Below are 25,637 nucleotides of genomic sequence, written 5' to 3'. Positions count from 1 at the left end.
AGATCAGTCTGGTCTTGAATTCAAACTAACAATAGCTCAGGCCAATGAAACGAAACAATATTAAAAAGTCAAGTATTCACAGACCTTGACTTTTTCCAAATGTTGTTGTGTTACAGCCTGAATTCAAAAAGGGATTACATTTAGATTAGATTTCACTTTTTTAATAATAATGAAAAGCTGAATTGTCTTGAGTCAATAAGTATTCAACCCCTTTGGTATCGCAAGCCTAAATATGTTCAGGAGTAAACATTTGCTTCACAAGTCACATAATATGTTGCATTGACTCACTGTGTGTGCAATAATAGTGATTAACATAATTTTTTTATGACTACCTCATCTCTGTACCCCACACACACAATTATCTGTAAGGTCCCTCAGTCGAGCAATGAATTTCAAACACAGATTCAACCACAAAGACCAGGGAGGTTTTCCAATGACTCGCAAACAACAGCACCTATTAGTAGATGGGTAAACAAAAAAAAGCAGACAGTGAATATCCCTTTGAACATGGTGAAGTTATTAATTACACTTTGGATGGTGTATCAATACACCCAGTCACTACAAAGCTACAGGTGTCCTTCCTAACTCAATTGCTGGTGAGGAAGGAAACCGCTAAGGGATTTCAGTGGTGACTTTAAAATAGTTACAGGGTTTAATGGCTGTGATAGGAGAAAACTGAGAATGGATCAACAACATTGTAGTTACTCCACAATACTAACCTAAATGACAGAGTGAAAAGAAGGAAGCCTGTACAGAATAAAAATATTCCAAAACACGCATCCGGTTTTCAACAAGGCACTAAAGTAACATTGCAAAACAAAATGTCAAAGCAATTCACTTTTTGTCCTGAATACAAGATGTTACGTTTGGAGCAAATCCAATACTACATATTACTGAGTTCCATTCCAGGTATCCCTTTTCCCTTTCCTTTCCCTTTCTCCATATTTTCAACCATAGTGGTGGCTGCATCATTGTTATGGGTATGCTTGTAATCGTTAAGGACTGGGGAGTTTTTCAGGATAAAAAGAAACGGAATGGAGATAAGCAAACTTGGTTCAGTCAGCTTTCCACCAGACACTGGGATATTAATTAACCTTTCAGTAGGACAATAACCTAAAACACAAGGCCGAATCTACACTGGAGTTGCTTACCAAGAAGATAGTGAATGTTCCTGAGTGGCCGAGTTACAATTTTGACTGAAATCTGCTTGAAAATCTATGGCAATACTTGAAAATGGTTGTCTACATAGGCTACTGTGCCTTTTTTAAATTGATGTAGTTCTGTCCTTGAGCTGTTCTTGTCTATGAATGTTCCGTGTTATGTCATGTTTCATGTGTTGTGTGTTATGTCATGTTTCATGTGTTGTGTGTTATGTCTTGTTTCATGTGTTGTGTGTTATGTCATGTTTCATGTGTTGTGTGTTATGTCTTGTTTCATGTGTTGTGTGTTATGTCTTGTTTCATGTGTTGTGTGTTATGTCATGTTTCATGTGTTGTGTGTTATGTCATGTTTCATGTGTTGTGTGTTATGTCATGTTTCATGTGTTGTGTGTTATGTCATGTTTCATGTGTTGTGTGTTATGTCATGTTTCATGTGTTGTGTGTTATGTCATGTTTCATGTGTTGTGTGTTATGTCATGTTTCATGTGTTGTGTGTTATGTCATGTTTCATGTGTTGTGTGTTATGTCATGTTTCATGTGTTGTGTGTTATGTCATGGTTCATGTGTTGTGTGTTATGTCATGGTTCATGTGTTGTGTGTTATGTCATGTTTCATGTGTTGTGTGTTATGTCATGGTTCATGTGTTGTGTGTTATGTCATGTTTCATGTGTTGTGTGTTATGTCATGGTTCATGTGTTGTGTGGACCCCATGAAGAGAAGGTGCTGCTTTTGCAACATCTAAAGGGGATCCTCATAAAATACCAAAGATACCAAAGATAGGACAGGAAAGGGTAGGACAGGACAGGAAAGGATAGGACAGGACATGACAGGATAGGACAGGAAAGGATAGGACAGGACAGGAAAGGACAGGACGCGAAAGGACAGGAAATGAAAGGACAGGACAGGATAGGATAGCAGGATATCCACTAAGGATCGAACCCGGGTCTGTAGTGATGCCTCTAGCACTGCAATGCAGTGCCTTAGACCGCTGAGATGCAGTGCCTTAGACCGCTGAGATGCAGTGCCTTAGACCGCTGAGATGCAGTGCCTTAGACCGCTGAGATGCAGTGCCTTAGACCGCTGAGATGCAGTGCCTTAGACCGCTGAGATGCAGTGCCTTAGACCGCTGAGATGCAGTGCCTTAGACCGCTGAGATGCAGTGCCTTAGACCGCTGAGATGCAGTGCCTTAGACCGCTGAGATGCGGTGCCTTAGACCGCTGAGATGCAGTGCCTTAGACCGCTGAGATGCAGTGTCTTAGACCGCTGAGATGCAGTGCCTTAGACCGCTGAGATGCAGTGCCTTAGACCGCTGAGATGCAGTGCCTTAGACCGCTGAGATGCAGTGCCTTAGACCGCTGAGATGCAGTGCCTTAGACCGCTGAGATGCAGTGCATTAGACCGCTGAGATGCAGTGTCTTAGACCGCTGAGATGCAGAGCCTTAGACCGCTGAGATGCAGTGCCTTAGACCGCTGAGATGCAGAGCCTTAGACCGCTGAGATGCAGTGCCTTAGACCGCTGAGATGCAGTGCCTTAGACCGCTGAGATGCAGTGCCTTAGACCGCTGAGATGCAGTGCCTTAGACCGCTGAGATGCAGTGCCTTAGACCGCTGAGATGCAGTGCCTTAGACCGCTGAGATGCAGTGCCTTAGACCGCTGAGATGCAGTGCCTTAGACCGCTGAGATGCAGTGCCTTAGACCGCTGAGATGCAGTGCCTTAGACCGCTGAGATGCAGTGCCTTAGACCGCTGAGATGCAGTGCCTTAGACCGCTGAGATGCAGTGCCTTAGACCGCTGAGATTTACATTTACATTTACATTTAAGTCATTTAGCAGACACTCTTATCCAGAGCGACTTACAAGTTGGTGCATTCACCTTATGATATCCAGTGGAACAACCACTTTACAATAGTGCATCTAACTCTTTTAAGGGGGGGGGGGGGTTAGAAGGATTACCTTATCCTATCCTAGGTATTCCTTAAAGAGGTGGTGTTTCAGGTGTTTCCGGAAGGTGGTGATTGACTCCGCTGACCTGGCGTCGTGGGGGAGTTTGTTCCACCATTGGGGTGCCAGAGCAGCGAACAGTTTTGACTGGGCTGAGCGGGAGCTGTACTTCCTCAGAGGTAGGGAGGCGAGCAGGCCAGAGGTGGATGAACGCAGTGCCCTTGTTTGGGTGTAGGGCCTGATCAGAGCCTGAAGGTACGGAGGTGCCGTTCCCCTCACAGCTCCGTAGGCAAGCACCATGGTCTTGTAGCGGATGCGAGCTTCAACTGGAAGCCAGTGGAGAGAGCGGAGGAGCGGGGTGACGTGAGAGAACTTGGGAAGGTTGAACACCAGACGGGCTGCGGTGTTCTGGATGAGTTGTAGGGGTTTAATGGCACAGGCAGGGAGCCCAGCCAACAGCGAGTTGCAGTAGTCCAGACGGGAGATGACAAGTGCCTGGATTAGGACCTGCGCCGCTTCCTGTGTGAGGCAGGGTCGTACTCTGCGAATGTTGTAGAGCATGAACCTACAGGAACGGGTCACCGCCTTGATGTTAGTTGAGAACGACAGCGTGTTGTCCAGGATCACGCCAAGGTTCTTAGCACTCTGGGAGGAGGACACAATGGAGTTGTCAACCGTGATGGCGAGATCATGGAACGGGCAGTCCTTCCCCGGGAGGAAGAGCAGCTCCGTCTTGCCGAGGTTCAGCTTGAGGTGGTGATCCATCATCCACACTGATATGTCTGCCAGACATGCAGAGATGCAATTCGCCACCTGGTTATCAGAAGGGGGAAAGGAGAAGATTAATTGTGTGTCGTCTGCATAGCAATGATAGGAGAGACCATGTGAGGATATGACAGAGCCAAGTGACTTGGTGTATAGCGAGAATAGGAGAGGGCCTAGAACAGAGCCCTGGGGGACACCAGTGGTGAGAGCACGTGGTGCGGAGACAGATTCTCGCCACGCCACCTGGTAGGAGCGACCTGTCAGGTAGGACGCAATCCAAGCGTGGGCCGCGCCGGAGATGCCCAACTCGGAGAGGGTGGAGAGGAGGATCTGATGGTTCACTGTATCAAAGGCAGCCGATAGGTCTAGAAGGATGAGAGCAGAGGAGAGAGAGTTAGCTTTAGCAGTGCGGAGCGCCTCCGTGACACACAGAAGAGCAGTCTCAGTTGAATGACTAGTCTTGAAACCTGACTGATTTGGATCAAGAAGGTCATTCTGAGAGAGATAGCAGGAGAGCTGGCCAAGGACGGCACGTTCAAGAGTTTTGGAGAGAAAAGAAAGAAGGGATACTGGTCTGTAGTTGTTGACATCGGAGGGATCGATTGTAGCTTTTTTCAGCAGGGGTGCAACTCTCGCTCTCTTGAAGGCGGAAGGGACGTAGCCAGCGGTCAGGGATGAGTTGATGAGCGAGGTGAGGTAAGGGAGAAGGTCTCCGGAAATGGCCTGGAGAAGAGAGGAGGGGATAGGGTCAAGCGGGCAGGTTGTTGGGCGGCCGTCCGTCACAAGACGCGAGATTTCATCTGGAGAGAGAGGGGAGAAAGAGGTCAAAGCACAGGGTAGGGCAGTGTGAGCAGAACCAGCGGTGTCGTTTGACTTAGCAAACGAGGATCGGATGTCGTCGACCTTCTTTTCAAAATGGTTGACGAAGTCATCCGCAGAGAGGGAGGAGGAGGGGGAAGGGGGAGGAGGATTCAGGAGGGAGGAGAAGGTGGCAAAGAGCTTCCTAGGGTTAGAGGCAGATGCTTGGAATTTAGAGTGGTAGAAAGTGGCTTTAGCAGCAGAGACAGAAGAGGAGAATGTAGAGAGGAGGGAGTGAAAGGATGCCAGGTCCGCAGGGAGGCGAGTTTTCCTCCATTTCCGCTCGGCTGCCCGGAGCCCTGTTCTGTGAGCTCGCAATGAGTCGTCGAGCCACGGAGCAGGAGGGGAGGACCGAGCCGGCCTGGAGGATAGGGGACATAGAGAGTTAAAGGATGCAGAAAGGGAGGAGAGGAGGGTTGAGGAGGCAGAATCAGGAGATAGGTTGGAGAAGGTTTGAGCAGAGGGAAGAGATGATAGGATGGAAGAGGAGAGAGTAGCGGGGGAGAGAGAGCGAAGGTTGGGACGGCGCGATACCATCCGAGTGGGGGCAGTGTGGGAAGTGTTGGATGAGAGCGAGAGGGAAAAGGATACAAGGTAGTGGTCGGAGACTTGGAGGGGAGTTGCAATGAGATTAGTGGAAGAACAGCATCTAGTAAAGATGAGGTCAAGCGTATTGCCTGCCTTGTGAGTAGTGGGGGAAGGTGAGAGGGTGAGGTCAAAAGAGGAGAGGAGTGGAAAGAAGGAGGCAGAGAGGAATGAGTCAAAGGTAGACGTGGGGAGGTTAAAGTCACCCAGAACTGTGAGAGGTGAGCCATCCTCAGGAAAGGAACTTATCAAGGCGTCAAGCTCATTGATGAACTCTCCAAGGGAACCTGGGGGGCGATAAATGATAAGGATGTTAAGCTTGAAAGGGCTGGTAACTGTGACAGCATGGAATTCAAAGGAGGCGATAGACAGATGGGTCAGGGGAGAGAGAGAGAATGTCCACTTGGGAGAGATGAGGATCCCAGTGCCACCACCCCGCTGACCAGAAGCTCTCGAGATGCAGTGCCTTAGACCGCTGAGATGCAGTGCCTTAGACCGCTGAGATGCAGTGCCTTAGACCGCTGAGATGCAGTGCCTTAGACCGCTGAGATGCAGTGCCTTAGACCGCTGAGATGCAGTGCCTTAGACCGCTGAGATGCAGTGCCTTAGACCGCTGAGATGCAGTGCCTTAGACCGCTGAGATGCAGTGCCTTAGACCGCTGAGATGCAGTGCCTTAGACCGCTGAGATGCAGTGCCTCAGACCACTGAGATGCAGTGCCTCAGACCACTGAGATGCAGTGCCTCAGACCACTGAGCTGCAGTGCCTTAGACCGCTGCGCCCCTCAGGATGCCAACTTTGTTTCTCTAAATTCCCCTGGCGTGAATAAATCCACATTGTTTCTATAGTTACCACCCATAATGGGTATCCTGGAGTAAAGTATTGCATTTGCCAGCCGCTATGGGTTTCATTAGGTAAAATGCACCGTTCATGAACATGAAAAAACTAGGCCTTGTTACAGTCTATCACCCTTAACGGGTTAGCTGAGATATAGTGTAACTTGTTACAGTCTATCACCCTTAAAACGGGTTAGCTGAGATATAGTGTAACTTGTTACAGTCTACCACCCTTAACGGGCTAATTAACGGGTTAGCTGAGATATAGTGTAACTTGTTAAAGTCTACAACCCATGGAGGGTTAGCTGAGGTGCACCGGGTTGCAGTCTACCACCCATGAAGGGTTATCTGAGGTATAGTCCTAGGCTTTGGACCTGCTCATTAAATTAAGAAAGACCCGCTGAATATAAAGCCAGAATCAGATGGGAGTTTCACTTAAGGTCCTCGCTTCCAGCTGAGGCTCTCACCTCAGCCTCCATGATCAGAGGTAACAGACGTGGCCGTAGAACCCTGGAATGGAGTTTCCTCCCTGTAAAGTTTCAACTTTATGGTTTCCACCTCAGCAACGTGTCTTACATTTCCACCTTCATTCCCCTGCACCACATTCACACCCAGCAGCATCCACCAGTCACGAGTTATAGTGAATATTGAAATATAAAACATTATAGTCCCTTACTCTAGGCCTATCTGCTAAATGGTTTGTACTGTACATATGCCATCTGTATAGGTGTACTATGTGCTCTGAAAACAGAAGCAGACTGCTCATCCCCTATCTAAGTGATATACCGCTAACATAACTCCTTCTCCTCCTGCTGCTCCTCTTCTTCCTCCATTTCCTCTCCTCTCGTATGCTCTCTCCTCCTCCTCTCTCCTTCTCCTCCTCCTCTCTCCTTCTCCTCCTCCTCCTCCTCCTCCTCTCTCCTTCTCCTCCTGCTGCTCCTCTTCTTCCTCCATTTCCTCTCCTCTCGTATGCTCTCTCCTCCTCCTCTCTCCTTCTCCTCCTCCTCTCTCCTTCTCCTCCTCCTCCTCCTCCTCCTCCTCTCTCCTTCTCCTCCTGCTGCTCCTCTTCTTCCTCCATTTCCTCTCCTCTCGTATGCTCTCTACTCCTCCTCTCTCCTTCTCCTCCTCCTCCTCCTCTCTCCTTCTCCTCCTCCTCTTCTCTCTCACCTCAGACTCATGTTTTGAGGTGAGCGGAAAGACTAATTACATGTCAAAATATCATTGGACGAGCCAAATATAATTAGCACCAGCAGAGTTGTGTCTCCTGGACGTTAAGTACAGGAGAAATGACTTTGGACACACTTAGCCAATTTCTCTCATTTCGGCCATAAGTGGAAGCTGTAAAGCGTGATGACAGTGTCAGCCATCTCAAATGTACTCCTGTGTTAGCTACCTTAAGTGAGGAGACCTTGTGCAATGTTACTGCTAAATACCTGATTAAAAGGATTTGATATCTCTTTGACTGTATCCCAAATGGAACCCTATTCCCTATATAGTGCACTACTTTTGACCACAGCCCTATGGGCACCCTGGTGAAAAGTAGTGAACTACAACGGTTTGTGACTGTGTCCTGTGTCTTGGTTAGTGATTGTTGCCGGACTAGTAGGACTTCCAGGATGTGGAGCAGAAAGATATCAGCTTGAATAATGTTCTCATATAGTATTAGATGAGAACATTCAGTTGTTAATGAATTTCAAGGGGGATAAAACTGGGGCACAGACATTTTCAAAAATGTTTATGTGGGCCGTATTTTATTAATTCACAGCTGTAATTGACTCACATTAAAATGAGAGTTGTACTCTTGTATGATGCAATTCCATTATTCAGGGTACATAAAAACCTCCTATACAATCCCCTATACATACATGTAAACCATGGAAATGGTATGTTATTTTACATGTTATAAGCCCTGTAAGACATTATACAGGCTTATACAAGCTTGTAACAAGTTCTAAAGCATTAGAGATACAAGTAAAGTGGTACCCAAAGTACATTTCTCTACACCCCTTCAGTGTCTGAGTACATAACTTCATCCTAAATGACACCCTATTCCCTATATAGTGCACATAGGGAATAGGATGCCATTTGGGACACGTGTTCTATCCCTTACAGTCATGACTAGTGTTACCCTGGGCCATGTTAGGAGTCATTTGAGAAAGAGTCATGGACAACCTTGATGTCAGCAAGGACTTACCAACACATTCATGATGACCTTGTGCAATATTTCCCCATCTGACTGGTTGATCTATAGGGACAGCAGAGCCATAACATTTGAATTAATTATATTAGTAAAATCATGATGGTTTGACTGTATCACAATAATGTGTGGGTCAGTGCACAGCTATTTGCATACTGTTGGTCATATTATGCAGATGAATCTGCTCACACTCTCCTACATTAACTGAATCAGTTTACATTAAAGCATTAACTGAATCAGTTTACATTAAAACATTAACTGAATTAGTTTATATTTAAATATTAAATGCATTCGTTTACATTAAACATTACTGAATCAGTTTGCATTTAACATGAACTGAATCAGTTTACAATAAAACATTAACAGCCTTTGACTCAGTTATGAGTAGGCCTTTCCTCCATAGAGATGACTTGGCAACCTGTTGAGTACATCCTAAACGTCTTCATTGTGAAAAGCTGGTTTTCACATGTACATATATATATTTTAAATGTAACAAATTGCACATCAAACCAGCTCATTTAATTTATCTTCAATATTGGCAATTATACCCGTCCCCCGCCCTCAGGCGCGCACTCATCTCTGACTTCTGCATGCAGTGCCCTGTGCTGGTTACAGGCGGTGAGTTTGAATACTGGTAGGCTACTTTTGTCTCTCTCTGTTATGGACAGAAAAGGGGGCAATTCGAGTGTTTGTTAGTAAGAGGGGGATGTCACCAGCAGAACAAACTTAAATCATGAAAACAAATAATTGACAGCATAGCTAACTAGCTAGCTAACCAGCAGATGTACATCATAATTCGCTATGATCAGCTAATAGCCACTCTTTTCCATATTTCACTGATCTGTCTCTAGTTAGTAGCTAAAGTCGTCTCCAGGCTCAAATTGTTTGTTTGACAGCAACGAGATTAGTTAGTAACCTACTACTAGGAATCACTGGCATTAACTTGCTTACAATAACTGAAGAATGTGTTGTAAATAGGCCAATTCTACAGAGACAGTTTGTATATTATGAATTTCGAGTTATGAATATTAATTAAGAAAGTAGATTTTTAGGTGGTTGCCACTTTTTCATTTTGAGCACCTGCCCCCTCAAAGGTCTGCGTGCACTGCCCGTGTGTGTGTGTGTGTGTGTGTGTGTGTGTGTGTGTGTGTGTGTGTGTGTGTGTGTGTGTGTGTGTGTGTGTGTGTGTGTGTGTGTGTGTGTGTGTGTGTGTGTGTGTGTGTGTGTGTGTGTGTGTGTGTGTGTGTGTGTGTGTGTGTGTGTGTGTGTGTGTGTACGTGTGTGCGTACGTGTGTGTGGGGGGCGGGGGGGGGTGAAGTGAGTGATTTAATTTACTTGCCTTGTTCCTTTCTCATTAAATAATTGTTGCTGGGTGAATAATTTACTTTTCAGCCTATACATTGAAGGATGTTTATAAAAAGATTGCACACATCTAGGTGTTTTTCCTTTTTCATAAAATAATACCAAAAAAATGTTATTTCACACGGGACAATAACTTATGTACTTATGTACCAGTTTTGTCCTTACATTCTTTGTGAAGGTTCGAAGTGAGAGGGAGATTTAGACTACTGGCAGTAAATAGAAGAAACGTGCTTTCCTCTCCTCTCTATCATTTTACCTGCTATGAGGAGGGGGAGACCGGGAAACGGGCAGCTACCATCCGCGCCGTTTCCGTGGGGTGGAGTACCGTTGGTTATGCAATCCTTTTTCCTAAACGGTTTTGCCTACGTTGAATAATACCAATTCTTGCGTTCGGAAATGTTTTAAATGCCTTGAACAAATGATAAAGAGCGCAACAGATATCATCCTAGGAAAATATCAATCCTAGGAAAATATATCCCTATTTTGTAACCTGTGAGCCAACCTCCCCCATCCGCTGTTGCAGCAGCAGAGAGAAGCGGAGTATCAATCTCAGGCTGTCCACGGTTTCCAGGGTGAAATGTTCCCGTAGGAAGCATAAAACACCCGCTAATTAGAATAGTTGAGGAAAAAATATCAACCGAAAAAGAAAGCGACAGAAGCCTAGTGATAATAATGGCCTAAGCATTGAGAACGGAAGAAAAGAGAACAACAAAATCGTTCCGGAAGATAACAGACGCGCTCAATAGGCTATCGCCTAAAGACATACCGGTAAAGATGATAGTTTCTCTAGAAAAACGTAGAAAAATTGATATGTAGCCTAAGGTTTTTGAAAGCAATTGTTGCGTTTAACAGCCTATAGAGGAATTTAATCAATCAGCACCACCCACGTTTGGACAGCTCCCTCCGTCCCCTCCTTTCTCTCCCTCTCTCCCTCTCTCAACCTTTTTTCTTCTCCCGGTCGAGCTAAATGCTTATTGTAGCCTGGCGAAATTGCGTGTTGATACCACTTCCCTATTCGCATTGAGATTTCCGTTATTAGTTTAAACAGATTCAATGTTACACTATTAAAGGTTTCATCCGTTCAGATTTGTCAAATCCTGGTGAAAGTGAAAGAGCGCTGGAATTAATGAAACGATCGCATCTCTTCTTCTTGCAGGAACGATTCTTGGGGAACCTGGTCGAGTAAAGGATGTAAAACTGTACTAACCGATGCATCCCATACAAAATGCTTATGTGATCGTGTATCTACCTTCGCCATTTTGGCACAGCAACCAAGAGAAATAGTAAGTAGTGGGATTTTTGTTCTATTCATTTATGGATTAATGCAGAGGAGGGTGCTAGAATGTGCCTCATTGCTTTGCTTTGGTTGGAATTTCAATCGATGTGTTTGTTTCGCCATAATCAGGGCTCTTTCTCTTGTTTAGTGTAGCCTATAGGTGAAGGTGAGTCTCTTTTGATGAATCTCAGTCTGGATGTGCTGTCTAGATGATTTTGATAATGCTCTGCATTGGTGAGCTTGACTGGCTTGGTGTGTGTGTGTGTGTGTGTGGTTACACAGGCCAGTGCATGTTGTTGACTGACTTTAGCCTACAGGTCTGGTATTGGCTCTGCTCATCAATTCATATTCGAATATTACATGTATAGATACAAGAGTTCAATGAGAAGTGTCACGTTATGTTACAAAAGATTACCGTCACATAATGAACTAGGTCTAATTAGATTGTTTACCATGTCATATTCCGTTTTTTTTATTTCAAATAATAGCTTACATTCCTGTTTGTTACTCATTTGTGTGACAGGTAACAGTGCCAGTGATTTGCAACATTATGTTATAAGAGGAGAATAAAAAAGGATGAGGGATCGGGGCCCTCACGACTGGCTGTCACGTGTGAAATCATATCTGTTGCTCAGCAGTTCCACCATTACTCAAATGTTGTGACTGGAATAGAGAAAAGTGTGATCTGTGGGAATGATAGCATTGTGTTCTTCTCTAGCAGCAGTGCACCAGGTTAATGACTCTGATCAGTGCCTTGCCCTGCCCATGTCACAATGACTGGTGGTCTGTGGGAGGGGGCTGGGAAAGATAAGCTATGGTGGCATCCCAAATGGCACCCTATTCCCTATGTAGTGCACTACTTTTGACCACAGACCTATGGGCCCTGGTCAAAAGTAGGTCACTAAATTGGGAATAGGGTGCCATTTGGGACATATCCTTTATCAAGTGGAATCCTGGGATAGGCTAGGTGTTAATTAAGAGGCAGTAACAGTAGATTAAATAAACATGGATGTTATTTGGTTGGCATTGGTAGATTGTCAGCTTTATTACATTAGGAGAGGCTCCTACTCATTGCAATCTTATAAATGACTTCTGTATGTAATTCTAAGCACTATTCTATGGAGCGTGTGTGTAATTCTCAGTGGTGGGAAAAGAACCCAATTGCCATACTTGAGTAAAAGATACCTTAATATAAAATTACTCAAGTAAAAGTGAAAGTCACCCAGTAAAATAATACTTGAGTAAAAGTATGAAAGTATTTGGTTTTAAATATACTTAAGTATCTAAAGTAAAAGTATACATCGTTTCAAACTGCTAATATTAAGGAAACAAGATGGCACAGTTTTCTTGTTTTTTCAATTTACGTATAGCCAGGGGTACAACATGCAGATCACATTTACAAACAAAGCATTTGTGTTTAGTGATTCCGCCAGATCAGAGGCAGTAGGGATGACCAGGGCTGTTCTCTTGATAAGTGCGTGAATTGGACCATGTTCCTGTCCTGCTAAGCATTCAAAATGTAACTTGTACTTTTGGGTGTCAGGGAAAATGTATGGAGTAAAAAGTATATTATTTTCTTTAGGAATGTAGTGAAGTAAAAGTAAAAATAAATAGTAAAGTACAGATACCCCCAAAAACTACTTAAATAGTACTTTAAAGTATTTTTTACTTTAGTACTTTACACCAGTGGTAATTCTATGCTCTATTCTGTGGAGTCTCTATGTAATTCGGTCACATAGCCTCTGATGTGAGGTCTTTTTTAGACCATCCTCAATGTCAATCAGTGAAAATGGTCTCTTTTCTTAATAAGGACTCACTTTTTTCTCTCTTGATTCAATATTCATGAATATCTGATTAACACAGGGAAATATGATTACACTGTAGAGTAGAGATGTATGGGGAATGGGTCGTTTTATTAGGGATTTTATTTTATTTCTGTGATATTGTGATGTTTTGATTGGTTTGTTAACCAGTTCGATTGGTGGTTTAAGATTTAATAACATCAACTGATTGGTCTATTTTCCAGTCATTAGCTGATCATTTTGTAATTTTTTGGGTACTTTTACCCCTTTATCGTGATATCCAATTGGTAGTTAGTCTTGTCCCGTCGCTGCAACTCCCCTACGTACTCATGAGAGGCAAAGAGCCATGCGTCCTCTGAAAAAACACAACCCTGCCAAGGCACACTGCTTCTTGACACACTGCTCGCTTAACCCGGAAGCCAGCCGCGCCAATGTGTCGGAGAAAACACTGTCCAGCTGGCGACCGATGTCATCTTGCAGGCGCCCGGCCCGCCACAAGGAGTCACTAGAGCGCGATGGGACAAGGAAATCCTGGCCGGCCAAACCTTCCCCTAACCCGGACGACGCTGGGCCAATTGTGTGCCGCCTCATGGGTTTCCCGGCCACGGTCGGCTGTGACACATCCTGGGATCGAACCCGATGCAATGCGATGCAGTGCCTTAGACCGCTGCGCAACTCGGGAGGCCCTGTGGCTGATGTTTTAACACCAAACCAAAGCAGCTATAATAAGTGTTTTGATGAGTGTGTCTGAGGCTTTAGCACCAACCCAAAGCAGGTGTAATATCTCCTTCCTTCTGTCTCTGTCTCCTACAGACCATGGAGTACTCAGCGGTGCCCTCTGTGACTTTGATCATTGGCTGTGGTCTATCCTGTCTCGCCTTGATCCTGTTGCTAGTGGTCTATGCTATTCTATGGAGGTGAGTACAATACAACCAGTGATGTATACACTGTAAACACCATGTTGACATGGTGAATATGAATATATGAATATATATTCATATGAATATATGAATTGATGTACACTATATATACAAAAGTATGTGGACTCCCCCTTCAAATTAGTGGATTCGGCTAGTTCAGCCACACCCGTTGCTGACAGGTGTATACTAGATGTACTAGACTATCTATACTAGATATACTAGACTAGATGGCTAGCACACAGCCATGCAATCTCCATAGACACACATTGGCAGTAGAATGGCCTTACTGAAGAGCTCAGTGACTTGCAACGTGGCACCGTCATAGGATGCCACCTTTCCAAGTCAGTTCGTCACATTTCTGCCCTGCTAGAGCTGCCCCAGTCAACTGTAAGTGCTGTTATTGTGAAGTGGAAACGTCTAGGAGCAACAACAGCTCAGACGTAAAGTGGTAGGCCACACAAGCTCAAAGAATGGGAACGATGAGTGCTGAAGCACGTAGCGCGTAAAAATCTGGAGCAGTGGCAATGCTTTCTCTTGAGTGATGAATCACGCTTCACCATCTGGCAGTCTGACGGACACATCTGGGTTCGGCGGATGCTAGGAGAATGCTTCCTGCCACAATGCATAGTGCCAACTGTAAAGTTTGGTGGAGGAGGAATAATGGTCTGGGGCTGTTCTTCATGGTTCGGGCTAGGCCCCTTAGTTCCAGTGAAGGGAAATCTTAACACTACAGCATAAAATTACATTCTAGATGATTCTGTGCTTCCAACTTTGTGGCAACAGTTTGGGGAAGGCCCGTACACAAAGCGAGGTCCATACAGAAATGGTTTGTCGAGATCGGTGTGGAAGAACTTGACTGGCCTGCACAGAGCAAAGTTCCAACATCTAGTGGAATGCCTTCCTATACGAATGGAGGCTGTTATAGCAGCAAAGGAGGGACAAACTACATATTAATGCCCATGATTTTGGAATGAGATGTTGAACGAGCAGGTGTCCACATACTTCTGGTCATGTAGTATATATCCTCGCTATTGTTATTTTATTGTTGCTCTTTTATTTTTTACTTTAGTTTATTTAGTAAATATTTTTCTTAACTCTTATTTTTCGAATTTAAGCGCTTGTAAGTAAGCATTTCACGGTAAGGTTGTGACAAATATCATTTGATTTGATTTGATTTGTATGTCTATGCAATATGCTAACTGGCCGTATGGATGGCCATAACAGGGAATGATAATACAGCAATAACGAGCTTTTAATAGTAAGCCTGTATGATTCATAGATATCCTTAATATACAGACATAACGAACATACATAACATTGTTTGTGTATTTCTGATTCATATCCGTGTGAGTATCCTACACTATCACATGACTTGGTCACCAAATTGGTGCCAAATATACCTTTGTTTAGGCCTAGTAGTAGTGGCCTAGTAGTAGTGGCCTAGTAGTAGTGGCCTAGTAGTAATTGCCTAGTAGTAGTGGCCTAGTTGTAGTGGCCTAGTAGTAGTGGCCTAATAGTAATGGCCTAGTTGTAGTGGCCTAGTAGTAATGACCTAGTAGTAATGGCCTAGTAGTAATGGCCTAGTGGTAATGGCCTAGTAGTAGTGGCCTAGTAGTAGTGGCCTAGTAGTAATGGCCTAGTTGTAGTGGCCTAGTAGTAATGGCCTAGTAGTAATGGCCTAATAGTAATGGCCTAGTAGTAATGGCCTAGTAGTAATGGCCTAGTAGTAGTGGCCTGGTGGTAATGTCCTAGTAGTAATGGCCAAGTAGTAGTGGCCTAGTAGTAGTGGCCTAGTAGTAATAGCCTAGTAGTAGTGGCCTGGTGGTAATGGCCTAGTAGTAATGGCCTGGTGGTAATGGCCTAGTAGTAGTGGCCTAGTAGTAATGGCCTAGTAGTAGTGGCCTAGTAGTAGTGGCCTAGTAGTAGTGGCCTAGTAGTAGTGGCCTAGTAGTAGTGGCCTAGTAGTAATGGCCTAGTAGTAGTGGCCTAGTAGTAGTGGCCTAGTAGTAGTGGCCTAGTAGTAGTGGCCTAGTCGTAATGGCCTAGTCGTAATGGCCTAGTAGTAGTGGCCTAGTAGTAATGGCCTAGTAGTAGTGGCCTAGTCGTAATGGCCTAGTCGTAATGGCCTAGTAGTAGTGGCCTAGTAGTAGTGGCCTAGTAGTAGTGGCCTAGTCGTAATGGCCTAGTCGTAATGGCCTAGTCGTAATGGCCTAGTAGTAGTGGCCTAGTAGTAGTGGCCTAGTAGTAGTGGCGTAGTAGTAGTGGCCTAGTAGTAGTGGCCTGGTGGTAATGTCCTTGTTTTAATGGAACAATGTTGATTGGTGATTGTTGTGGTGTTATGTTGATTGTCATTTTTTATTTGTTGATCCAGTACTTCCCGTTATTCCAGATATATCCGGTCTGAGCGGTCCATCATCCTAATCAACTTCTGCCTGTCAATCATCTCCTCCAACCTCCTCATCCTGGTTGGACAGACACAGACACACAACGCGGTAAGATTCCATTTTCTACAGCATGCACTTGAACTTCTTTACTCAAACACACAATGCAGGTTGTGTATATATGTTGTATTGGAAGAGACGAACCCGTACATACAGGCAATTCATGCACTTTAACATGCTTTAATCAACAACAGGCACACTGTGGTACATTAAATGTCCATTTATATTGTTGGCAAGTGTACAAGCTTTACTCAACCACAATAGCTGTTTAACCACTCTACTGATACTCACTGCTGTTTAACCACTCTACTGATACTCACTGCTGTTTAACCACTCTACTGATACTCACTGCTGTTTAACCACTCTACTGATACTCACTGTAGTTTAACCACTCTACTGATACTCACTGCTGTTTAACCACTCTACTGATACTCACTGTAGTTTAACCACTCTACTGATACTCACTGCTGTTTAACCACTCTACTGATACTCACTGTAGTTTAACCACTCTACTGACACTCACTGCTGTTTAACCACTCTACTGATACTCACTGTAGTTTAACCACTCTACTGACACTCACTGCTGTTTAACCACTCTACTGATACTCACTGCTGTTTAACCACTCTACTGATACTCACTGTAGTTTAACCACTCTACTGACACTCACTGCTGTTTAACCACTCTACTGATACTCACTGCTGTTTAACCACTCTACTGATACTCACTGTAGTTTAACCACTCTACTGATACTCACTGTAGTTTAACCACTCTACTGATACTCACTGTAGTTTAACTACTCTACTGATACTCACTGTAGTTTAACTACTCTACTGATACTCACTGTAGTTTAACCACTCTACTGATACTCACTGTAGTTTAACCACTCTACTGATACTCACTGTAGTTTAACCACTCTACTGATACTCACTGCTGTTTAACCATGTTTTTATGTCAACATTGCGAGGTTATTACTGTATGCAACAAAGACTTCCATATTATGTTAATGTTTACATTATTAGGCTCCCAAGTGGCGCAGCGGTCTAAGGCACTGCATCTCAGTGCAAGAGTCCCTGGTTTAAATCCAGGCTGTATAACATCTGGCTATGATTAGGAGTCCCATAGGGCGGTGCACAATTGGCCCAGCGTCGTCCGGGTTTGGCCGGGGTAGGCCGTCATTGTAAATAAGAATTGTCCCCCAAAAAAGATTGTATTGGCAGTCAAAAGCTTTGACTTAGATTTCTACCCCCAGATAAACAACAGAAATGCACATGCTGACAGCAGACTTATTTACAGGCTGATTGATAGGCTGGTCTGTGTGACAGGGTGGCCCACATTAGCCCATTTGGGTTTAAAACTGTGAATTGCATTTTGTTAGTGCCACATTTGACATTATTGATGTATATTTCACAAGGCATATCAATGTTTTAGCCACGAGCCTGGTAAACCAAAACAAACACTTTCCCGTAGGAACTATTATTACTATCAGACAGAGCAAAGATTATTCTGCTTCATCATGTCAATGTTTTCCTCTGAAGGAGGAGTTGATGTTAAAACAACCGATGAGGTCATAACTATAGGGTGATGGAGAGATTGTTCCGTTCTCTGTCTGTGTATATCTGGAGCTCAGGTTATCCAGTGCTGTGTTCACAAGCTATTTATAGGCTGTGTTTCTGCACGTCGTCAAAATATGGCCCCCTTACGGATTCAGGGGATATTTTGACAACTGTGAAGCCTGGGTGTTATTCCTAGTCTAGCTGTCTCTCTGTGTTTTCTAATGAGGAGTACTGTAAATATGTTACCTTACCTCTGTGTTTTCTAAGCAGGAGTACTGTAAATATGTTACCTTACCTCTGTGTTTTCTAAGCAGGAGTACTGTAAATATGTTACCTTACCTCTGGTTTCTAATGAGGAGTACTGTAAATATGTTACCTTACCTCTGTGTTTTCTAAGCAGGAGTACTGTAAATATGTTACCTTACCTCTGGTTTCTAATGAGGAGTACTGTAAATATGTTACCTTACCTCTGTGTTTTCTAAGCAGGAGTACTGTAAATATGTTACCTTACCTCTGGTTTCTAATGAGGAGTACTGTAAATATGTTACCTTACCTCTGTGTTTTCTAAGCAGGAGTACTGTAAATATGTTACCTTACCTCTGTGTTTTCTAATGAGGAGTACTGTAAATATGTTACCTTACCTCTGTGTTTTCTAATGAGGAGTACTGTAAATATGTTACCTACCTCTGTGTTTTCTAAGCAGGAGTACTGTAAATATGTTACCTTACCTCTGTGTTTTCTAATGAGGAGTACTGTAAATATGTTACCTTACCTCTGTGTTTTCTAAGCAGGAGTACTGTAAATATGTTACCTTACCTCTGGTTTCTAATGAGGAGTACTGTAAATATGTTACCCTACCTCTGTGTTTTCTAATGAGGAGTACTGTAAATATGTTACCTTACCTCTGTGTTTTCTAATGAGGAGTACTGTAAATATGTTACCTTACCTCTGTGTTTTCTAATGAGGAGTACTGTAAATATGTTACCTTACCTCTGTGTTTTCTAAGCAGGAGTACTGTAAATATGTTACCTTACCTCTGTGTTTTCTAAGCAGGAGTACTGTAAATGTGTTACCTTACCTCTGGTTTCTAATGAGGAGTACTGTAAATATGTTACCTTACCTCTGGTTTCTAATGAGGAGTACTGTAAATATGTTACCTTACCTCTGTGTTTTCTAATGAGGAGTACTGTAAATATGTTACCTTACCTCTGGTTTCTAATGAGGAGTACTGTAAATATGTTACCTTACCTCTGTGTTTTCTAATGAGGAGTACTGTAAATATGTTACCTTACCTCTGTGTTTTCTAATGAGGAGTACTGTAAATATGTTACCTACCTCTGTTGTAATCTCTAGTGGACAGACTACATCTGACCAAATGACTCAAGGTTTATGTTCTGAGTCTATGACACCTTCTATGTTTCATGTTAATATATATAAAATATTACATTTAGCAGATGCTTGTATCCAAATCGATTTACAGAACAGTGAGTGTATATGTTTGGAGCGGGAATCGAACTCACCACCCTGGTTTTTCTAGCACTGTGCTTTAACTGAGCCACACAGGAACTAGATCTGTTACAACCAGATCACTGACAGATCATGTCTCTTTATCTAAATCCCAGCTCAACGCTATTGTACTTCAGATGATGGCAGAGTACTGGCTGGTTGCCCCCGTTGTAGGGTTAAATACCTATCTGGACCAGATGCCTAGCATAGTTGTAGGGGCCCTTAGTTAGATACCTACAGTATCTGGACCAGATGCCTAGCATAGTTGTAGGGGCCCTTAGTTAGATACCTACAGTATCTGGACCAGATGCCTAGCACAGTTGTAGGGGCCCTTAGTTAGATACCTATCTGGAGATGCCTACAACAGTTGTAGGGGCCCTGCATTAGCTACCTCTCTGGACTAGATGCCTACAACAGTTGTAGGGGCCCTGAGTTAGCTACCTATCTGGAGATGCCTACAACAGTTGTAGGGGCCCTGAGTTAGCTACCTATCTGGACTAGATGCCTACAACAGTTGTAGGGGCCCTGAGTTAGCTACCTCTCTGGACTAGATGCCTACAACAGTTGTAGGGGCCCTGAGTTAGCTACCTATCTGGAGATGCCTACAACAGTTGTAGGGGCCCTGAGTCAGCTACCTATCTGGAGATGCCTACAACAGTTGTAGGGGCCCTGCGTTAGCTACCTATCTGGAGATGCCTACAACAGTTGTAGGGGCCCTGAGTTTGCTACCTATCTGGAGATGCCTACAACAGTTGTAGGGGCCCTGAGTTAGCTACCTATCTGGAGATGCCTACAACAGTTGTAGGGGCCCTGAGTTAGCTACCTATCTGGAGATGCCTACAACAGTTGTAGGGGCCCTGAGTTAGCTACCTATCTGGACTAGATGCCTACAACAGTTGTAGGGGCCCTGAGTTAGCTACCTATCTAGACTAGATGCCTACAACAGTTGTAGGGGCCCTGAGTTAGCTACCTATCTGGAGATGCCTACAACAGTTGTAGGGGCCCTGAGTTAGCTACCTATCAGGACTAGATGCCTACAACAGTTGTAGGGGCCCTGAGTTAGCTACCTATCAGGACTAGATGCCTACAACAGTTGTAGGGGCCCTGAGTTAGCTACCTATCTGGACTAGATGCCTACAACAGTTGTAGGGGCCCTGAGTTAGCTACCTCTCTGGACTAGATGCCTACAACAGTTGTAGGGGCCCTGAGTCAGCTACCTATCTGGAGATGCCTACAACAGTTGTAGGGGCCCTGAGTTAGCTACCTCTCTGGACTAGATGCCTACAACAGTTGTAGGGGCCCTGAGTTAGCTACCTATCTGGAGATGCCTACAACAGTTGTAGGGGCCCTGAGTTAGCTACCTATCTGGACTAGATGCCTACAACAGTTGTAGGGGCCCTGAGTTAGCTACCTATCTGGAGATGCCTACAACAGTTGTAGGGGCCCTGAGTTAGCTACCTATCTGGACTAGATGCCTACAACAGTTGTAGGGGCCCTGAGTTAGCTACCTATCTGGAGATGCCTACAACAGTTGTAGGGGCCCTGAGTTAGCTACCTATCTGGAGATGCCTACAACAGTTGTAGGGGCCCTGAGTTAGCTACCTATCTGGAGATGCCTACAACAGTTGTAGGGGCCCTGAGTTAGCTACCTATCTGGAGATGCCTACAACAGTTGTAGGGGCCCTGAGTTAGCTACCTATCTGGAGATGCCTACAACAGTTGTAGGGGCCCTGCGTTAGCTACCTATCTGGACTAGATGCCTACAACAGTTGTAGGGGCCCTGCGTTAGCTACCTATCTGGACTAGATGCCTACAACAGTTGTAGGGGCCCTGCATTAGCTACCTATCTGGACTAGATGCCTACAACAGTTGTAGGGGCCCTGAGTTAGCTACCTATCTGGAGATGCCTAGCATCCAGTACTCATATGGGCATTCAGGAATATATGTAATTTTCTCCCAGATCTAAAAGAGATTCTTCAGTTTTCAGTTTTGTTGGAAGGAGATGGTGGTTGTTTGGAATGAAGCCTCAGTTTTAGGCCTCTTTCTCCGTCTACAAAATGTCTGAGCTGCAAACTCACGGTTTTATTGATTGGAGAGGTGTGAGAAATAGGGTTCAGCGATAATGATGACGCTGATGATCACTCCATAATGGAATGGATGATGTCTAGAGATGAGAGCTAGACTACAGTATAGATTGTGAAAAAGAGCCTCGTGGGACTAAAAACAACTAAAAAACAAGATAACTAATGTAAAATATACTGTGTCTTGAATACGCTGGAAGTACTGTAATAGTCTAAGTGTTGTTGTCCATTAGTTTACTCCAGTTAGAGGAGGGGTGGTAGGGTTAGGGGAAAATAATACAGCAAAATATATAAAATTGTATACAGTATATATATTTAAAATAATATATATATTTATAAAAAAGAGGATTGGAAATGATGCAGACAAGGTGTTGTTTTTAAGTCAGACAGCATGCGTTTCAGCACACCTTTTTACCCTTGCTGCAGTTTCATCCAATATGATAGCTTTTTACCTTGAACCTTTTCATCCGAGATGGTAAACTCAGACTCTGCTTCGTTGGCATGGAGACCATGAAAAGGATCTTGCATCCCAATTAAGGGAGAAGGACCATAAAGAAGATTAAAAATGCGTACCAAATGGCACCCTATTCCCTATATAGTGCACTACTTTGACAAGTGCTCAAGGGCTATGGTCTAAAGCAGTGCACTATAATAGAGAGTAGGATGCCATTTGGGACTCCCTCTAAATAATGGCCACAGAAAGGACAATCAAATTACTCCCCAATGAAATAACGATGTTGTTTCTACGGCTATAGATTCAGGGGAATGACGCAGCAATCATTAATGAGGGGCCATAGGATAGCCGTGTGTGTCTGTGTGTGTCTGTGTGTGTGTGTGTGTGTGTGTGTGTGTGTGTGTGTGTGTGTGTGTGTGTGTGTGTGTGTGTGTGTGTGTGTGTGTGTGTGTGTGTGTGTGTGTGTGTGTGTGTGTTTAGCTTTTAAGAGCTCCTAGACAGGGATATGTAGGATGCAGCAACAGAGGGCTATTCCACACGATGGCTGTATCCCAAATGACACAATGTACCCTTCATAGTGCACAAAAGTGATGCACTAATAGGGAATAGGGTGCCATTTGTGACGCACCCTAGGAGACATGATGCAGGGTTCTTTCAAACTCCCTAATGAAGTTATGGAAGCACCCTCCCTGGAAGTAACCACTCACATTGATGTATTTGTATTTATTATGGATCCCCATTAGTTCCTGCCAAGGCAGCAGCTACTCTTCCTGGGGTTTATTATGGATCCCCATTAGTTCCTGCCAAGGCAGCAGCTACTCTTCCTGGGGTTTATTATGGATCCCCATTAGTTCCTGCCAAGGAGGCAGCTACTCTTCCTGGGGTTTATTATGGATCCCCATTAGTTCCTGCCAAGGCAGCAGCTACTCTTCCTGGGGTTTATTATGGATCCCCATTAGTTCCTGCCAAGGCAGCACCTACTCTTCCTGGGGTTTATTATGGATCCCCATTAGTTCCTGTCAAGGCAACAGCTACTCTTCCTGGGGTTTATTATGGATCCCCATTAGTTCCTGCCAAGGCAGCAGATACTCTTCCTGGAGTTTATTATGGATCCCTATTAGTTCCTGCCAAGGCAGCAGCTACTCTTCCTGGGGTTTATTATGGATCCCTATTAGTTACTGCCAAGGCAGCAGCTACTCTTCCTGGGGTTTATTAAGGATCCCCAGTAGTTCCTGCCAAGGCAGCAGCTACTCTTCCTGGGGTTTATTATGGTTCCCTATTAGTTACTGCCAAGGCAGCAGCTACTCTTCCTGGGGTTTATTATGGATCCTCATTAGTTCCTGCCAATGCAGCAGCTACTCTTCCTTGGAACCAGCTAAATTAAGGCAATTATATACAATTAAAACATTTCTCAACAGATGTCCCTCAGGCCGCTACCACATACAATCCATGTGTATGCATGTTATTATGTGTGTCTATGCACAGACCCCACTGTTCCATAAGGTGTATTTTTATCTGTTACTAGATGTGGAATAGAGTTCCATGTAGTCATGGCTCTATGTAGTACTGTGCACCTCCCATAGTCTGTTCAGGACTTGGGGACTGTGAAGAGACCTCTGGTGGCATATGCATGGGTGTCTGGGCTGTGTGCTAGTTGTTTAAATAGACAGCTCAGTATATTCAACAAGTCAATACTTTTCATTCCAGTAGACACTCTTATCCAGAGCGACTTACAGCAGTGAGTACATATATTTTCATACTGGTCCCCCTTGGGAATCGAACCCACAACCATTGCAAGCACCACACTCTACCAACTGAGCTACACGGGACTGCTCACAATTACAAGTAGTGATGAAGTCCCTCTCTCCTCTACTTTGAGCCAGGAGAGATTGACATGCATATTATTAATGTTAGCTCTCTGTGTACATTTACACGACTGGACAGTAGTTCTGGGCCAATTGTAATTTTCCTAAGTCCCTCTGTGTGGTATCTGACCACATGACTGGACAGTAATCCAGGTGCGACAAAACTAGGGCCTGTAGGACCTGCCTTGTTGATAGTGTTGTTAAGAAGGTAGAGCAGCGCTTTATTATGGACAGACCTCTCCCCATCTTAGTTACTGATGTATCAATATGTTTTGACCATGACAGTTTACAATTCAGGGTTACTCCAAGCAGTTTAGTCTCCTCAACTTGCTCAATTTCCACGTTAGTTAATTGAAAGATTTAGTTGAGGTTTAGGAAATGATTAGTCCCAAGTACAATGCTTTTAGTTTTTGAAATATTTAGGACTAACTAATTTTGGGCCACCCTAAATAAACAGATGGAAGTGAATATTTGTATATTTTGATAGATTGATACCTAAATAAATTAAAGGAGTGCTCCTGCTTAAAATATATATCTGACATTTCTTAGGAATGATTTCACCAGTAATGGTATACTGTATACGTTGAGATTGTAGAGGTTTCCATACAATGGAGTGGAAAATGAAGCCTTTAACCCAAATTGTAATGTATTATTCAATATATGAAAGTTGTATGCCTATAGGCTTTTAAATTATACCAACAGATCAGAGATACATCTGAAGAAGATGAATGGCTAAATGAAAATGTTACTGACTGTTTAAGATACGAACTGCCAACTTTCACAATACAGGAGGCTTCTTCTACTAGTGCTTTGATTATACACAATAACAGTATCCCACTTGCTGTTTCCAAATAACACACTGATCAGGCTTATCATAGTTGTTCTTGAGTCCTGTAATACAAACAAGTGGTTTATGTAAAAGACGAGTTTGGCACATAGAGGGTTGTCATTGACTGTGTAAGCAGTCCACACACATGTCATTCTCAGTGTGTTGGCAGAGTCACAGAATGACACATTTGCCTATCACTCTACAGACATTTTAATTTTACAGGCATCTCCATGGGAACCCAGGGCAAACACAGCAGCCATTTCAGTGAAGAGGTGTAGCCTGGTTCAGGTCAGAAAGAGCACGGGAGAAGTATTTATCATTCCCAATATATGGATTCTCAAATGTATTATTTAAATATTGTTTTATATACAGTACCAGTCAAAGGTTTGGACACACCTACTCATTCAAGGTTTTTTCTTTATTTTTACTATTTTCTTCATTGTAGAATCATAGTGAAGACATCAAAACTATGAAAAAACACATATGGAATCATGTAGTAACCAGAACAGTATTCAACAAATCAAACTATATTTATGTTTTAGATTCTTCAAAGTAGCCACCCTTTGCCTTGATGACCGCTTGCACACAATATTCACATATGGATAATGTTTTATTTAAATCTAGTTTGATATGTATTTTATTGATATAGGACAGGAATCACATTGTTTTCTGCTTGTTCATCGTCAGATAATTACATTATTAGTCATGCTTTAAGTTCAGAATGCTTTTAAGTGTGACTTTTTCTAAACGTCTACATAGGGGGTGGTCAATGTGATGTCCCAGGTAACCCAGAGGTCCCTCCCTACATTAGGCCTATTTCATTCATCAATAGTGTATTTTACTCCATTCATTACACCAGTCCCATCCATCATTGGTAACCATGTGGGCCCTTCGATCATTGGTAACCATGTGGTCCCTTCCATCATTGGTAACCATGTAGTCCCTTCCATCATTGGTAACCATGTGGTCCCTTCGATCATTGGTAACCATGTAGTCCCTTCCATCATTGGTAACCATGTAGTCCCTTCCATCATTGGTAACCATGTGGTCCCTTCCATCATTGGTAACCATGTAGTCCCTTCCATCATTGGTAACCATGTAGTCCCTTCCATCATTGGTAACCATGTGGTCCCTTCCATCATTGGTAACCATGTAGTCCCTTCCATCATTGGTAACCATGTGGTCCCTTCCATCATTGGTAACCA

The 25,637-nt window shown here is 43.7% G+C and overlaps 1 protein-coding gene across 13 annotated transcripts in view; it reads left to right on the top strand.

Moving 5' to 3' along the window:
- Positions 1-25,637, top strand: part of adgrb3 (adhesion G protein-coupled receptor B3) — a 368,383-nt gene that overhangs the window by 278,190 nt on the left and 64,556 nt on the right. For 8 of the 13 annotated variants that reach the window (XM_071394473.1, XM_071394475.1, XM_071394470.1 and 5 more), the window contains 3 exons: positions 10,861-10,987; positions 13,596-13,699; positions 16,074-16,194. In XM_071394473.1, the coding sequence (XP_071250574.1) occupies positions 10,861-10,987; positions 13,596-13,699; positions 16,074-16,194 (352 nt within the window). The remainder of the gene's footprint in view (positions 1-10,860; positions 10,988-13,595; positions 13,700-16,073; positions 16,195-25,637) is intronic. The other 5 variants (XM_071394478.1, XM_071394471.1, XM_071394469.1 and 2 more) reach the window with 1 other exon arrangement.

Source organism: Salvelinus alpinus, chromosome 3 (assembly GCF_045679555.1).
Source record: "Salvelinus alpinus chromosome 3, SLU_Salpinus.1, whole genome shotgun sequence".
Taxonomy (NCBI): domain Eukaryota; kingdom Metazoa; phylum Chordata; class Actinopteri; order Salmoniformes; family Salmonidae; genus Salvelinus; species Salvelinus alpinus.
Note: the sequence above shows the minus strand (reverse complement) of the source record. Positions and strands in the feature narration are given on the sequence as shown.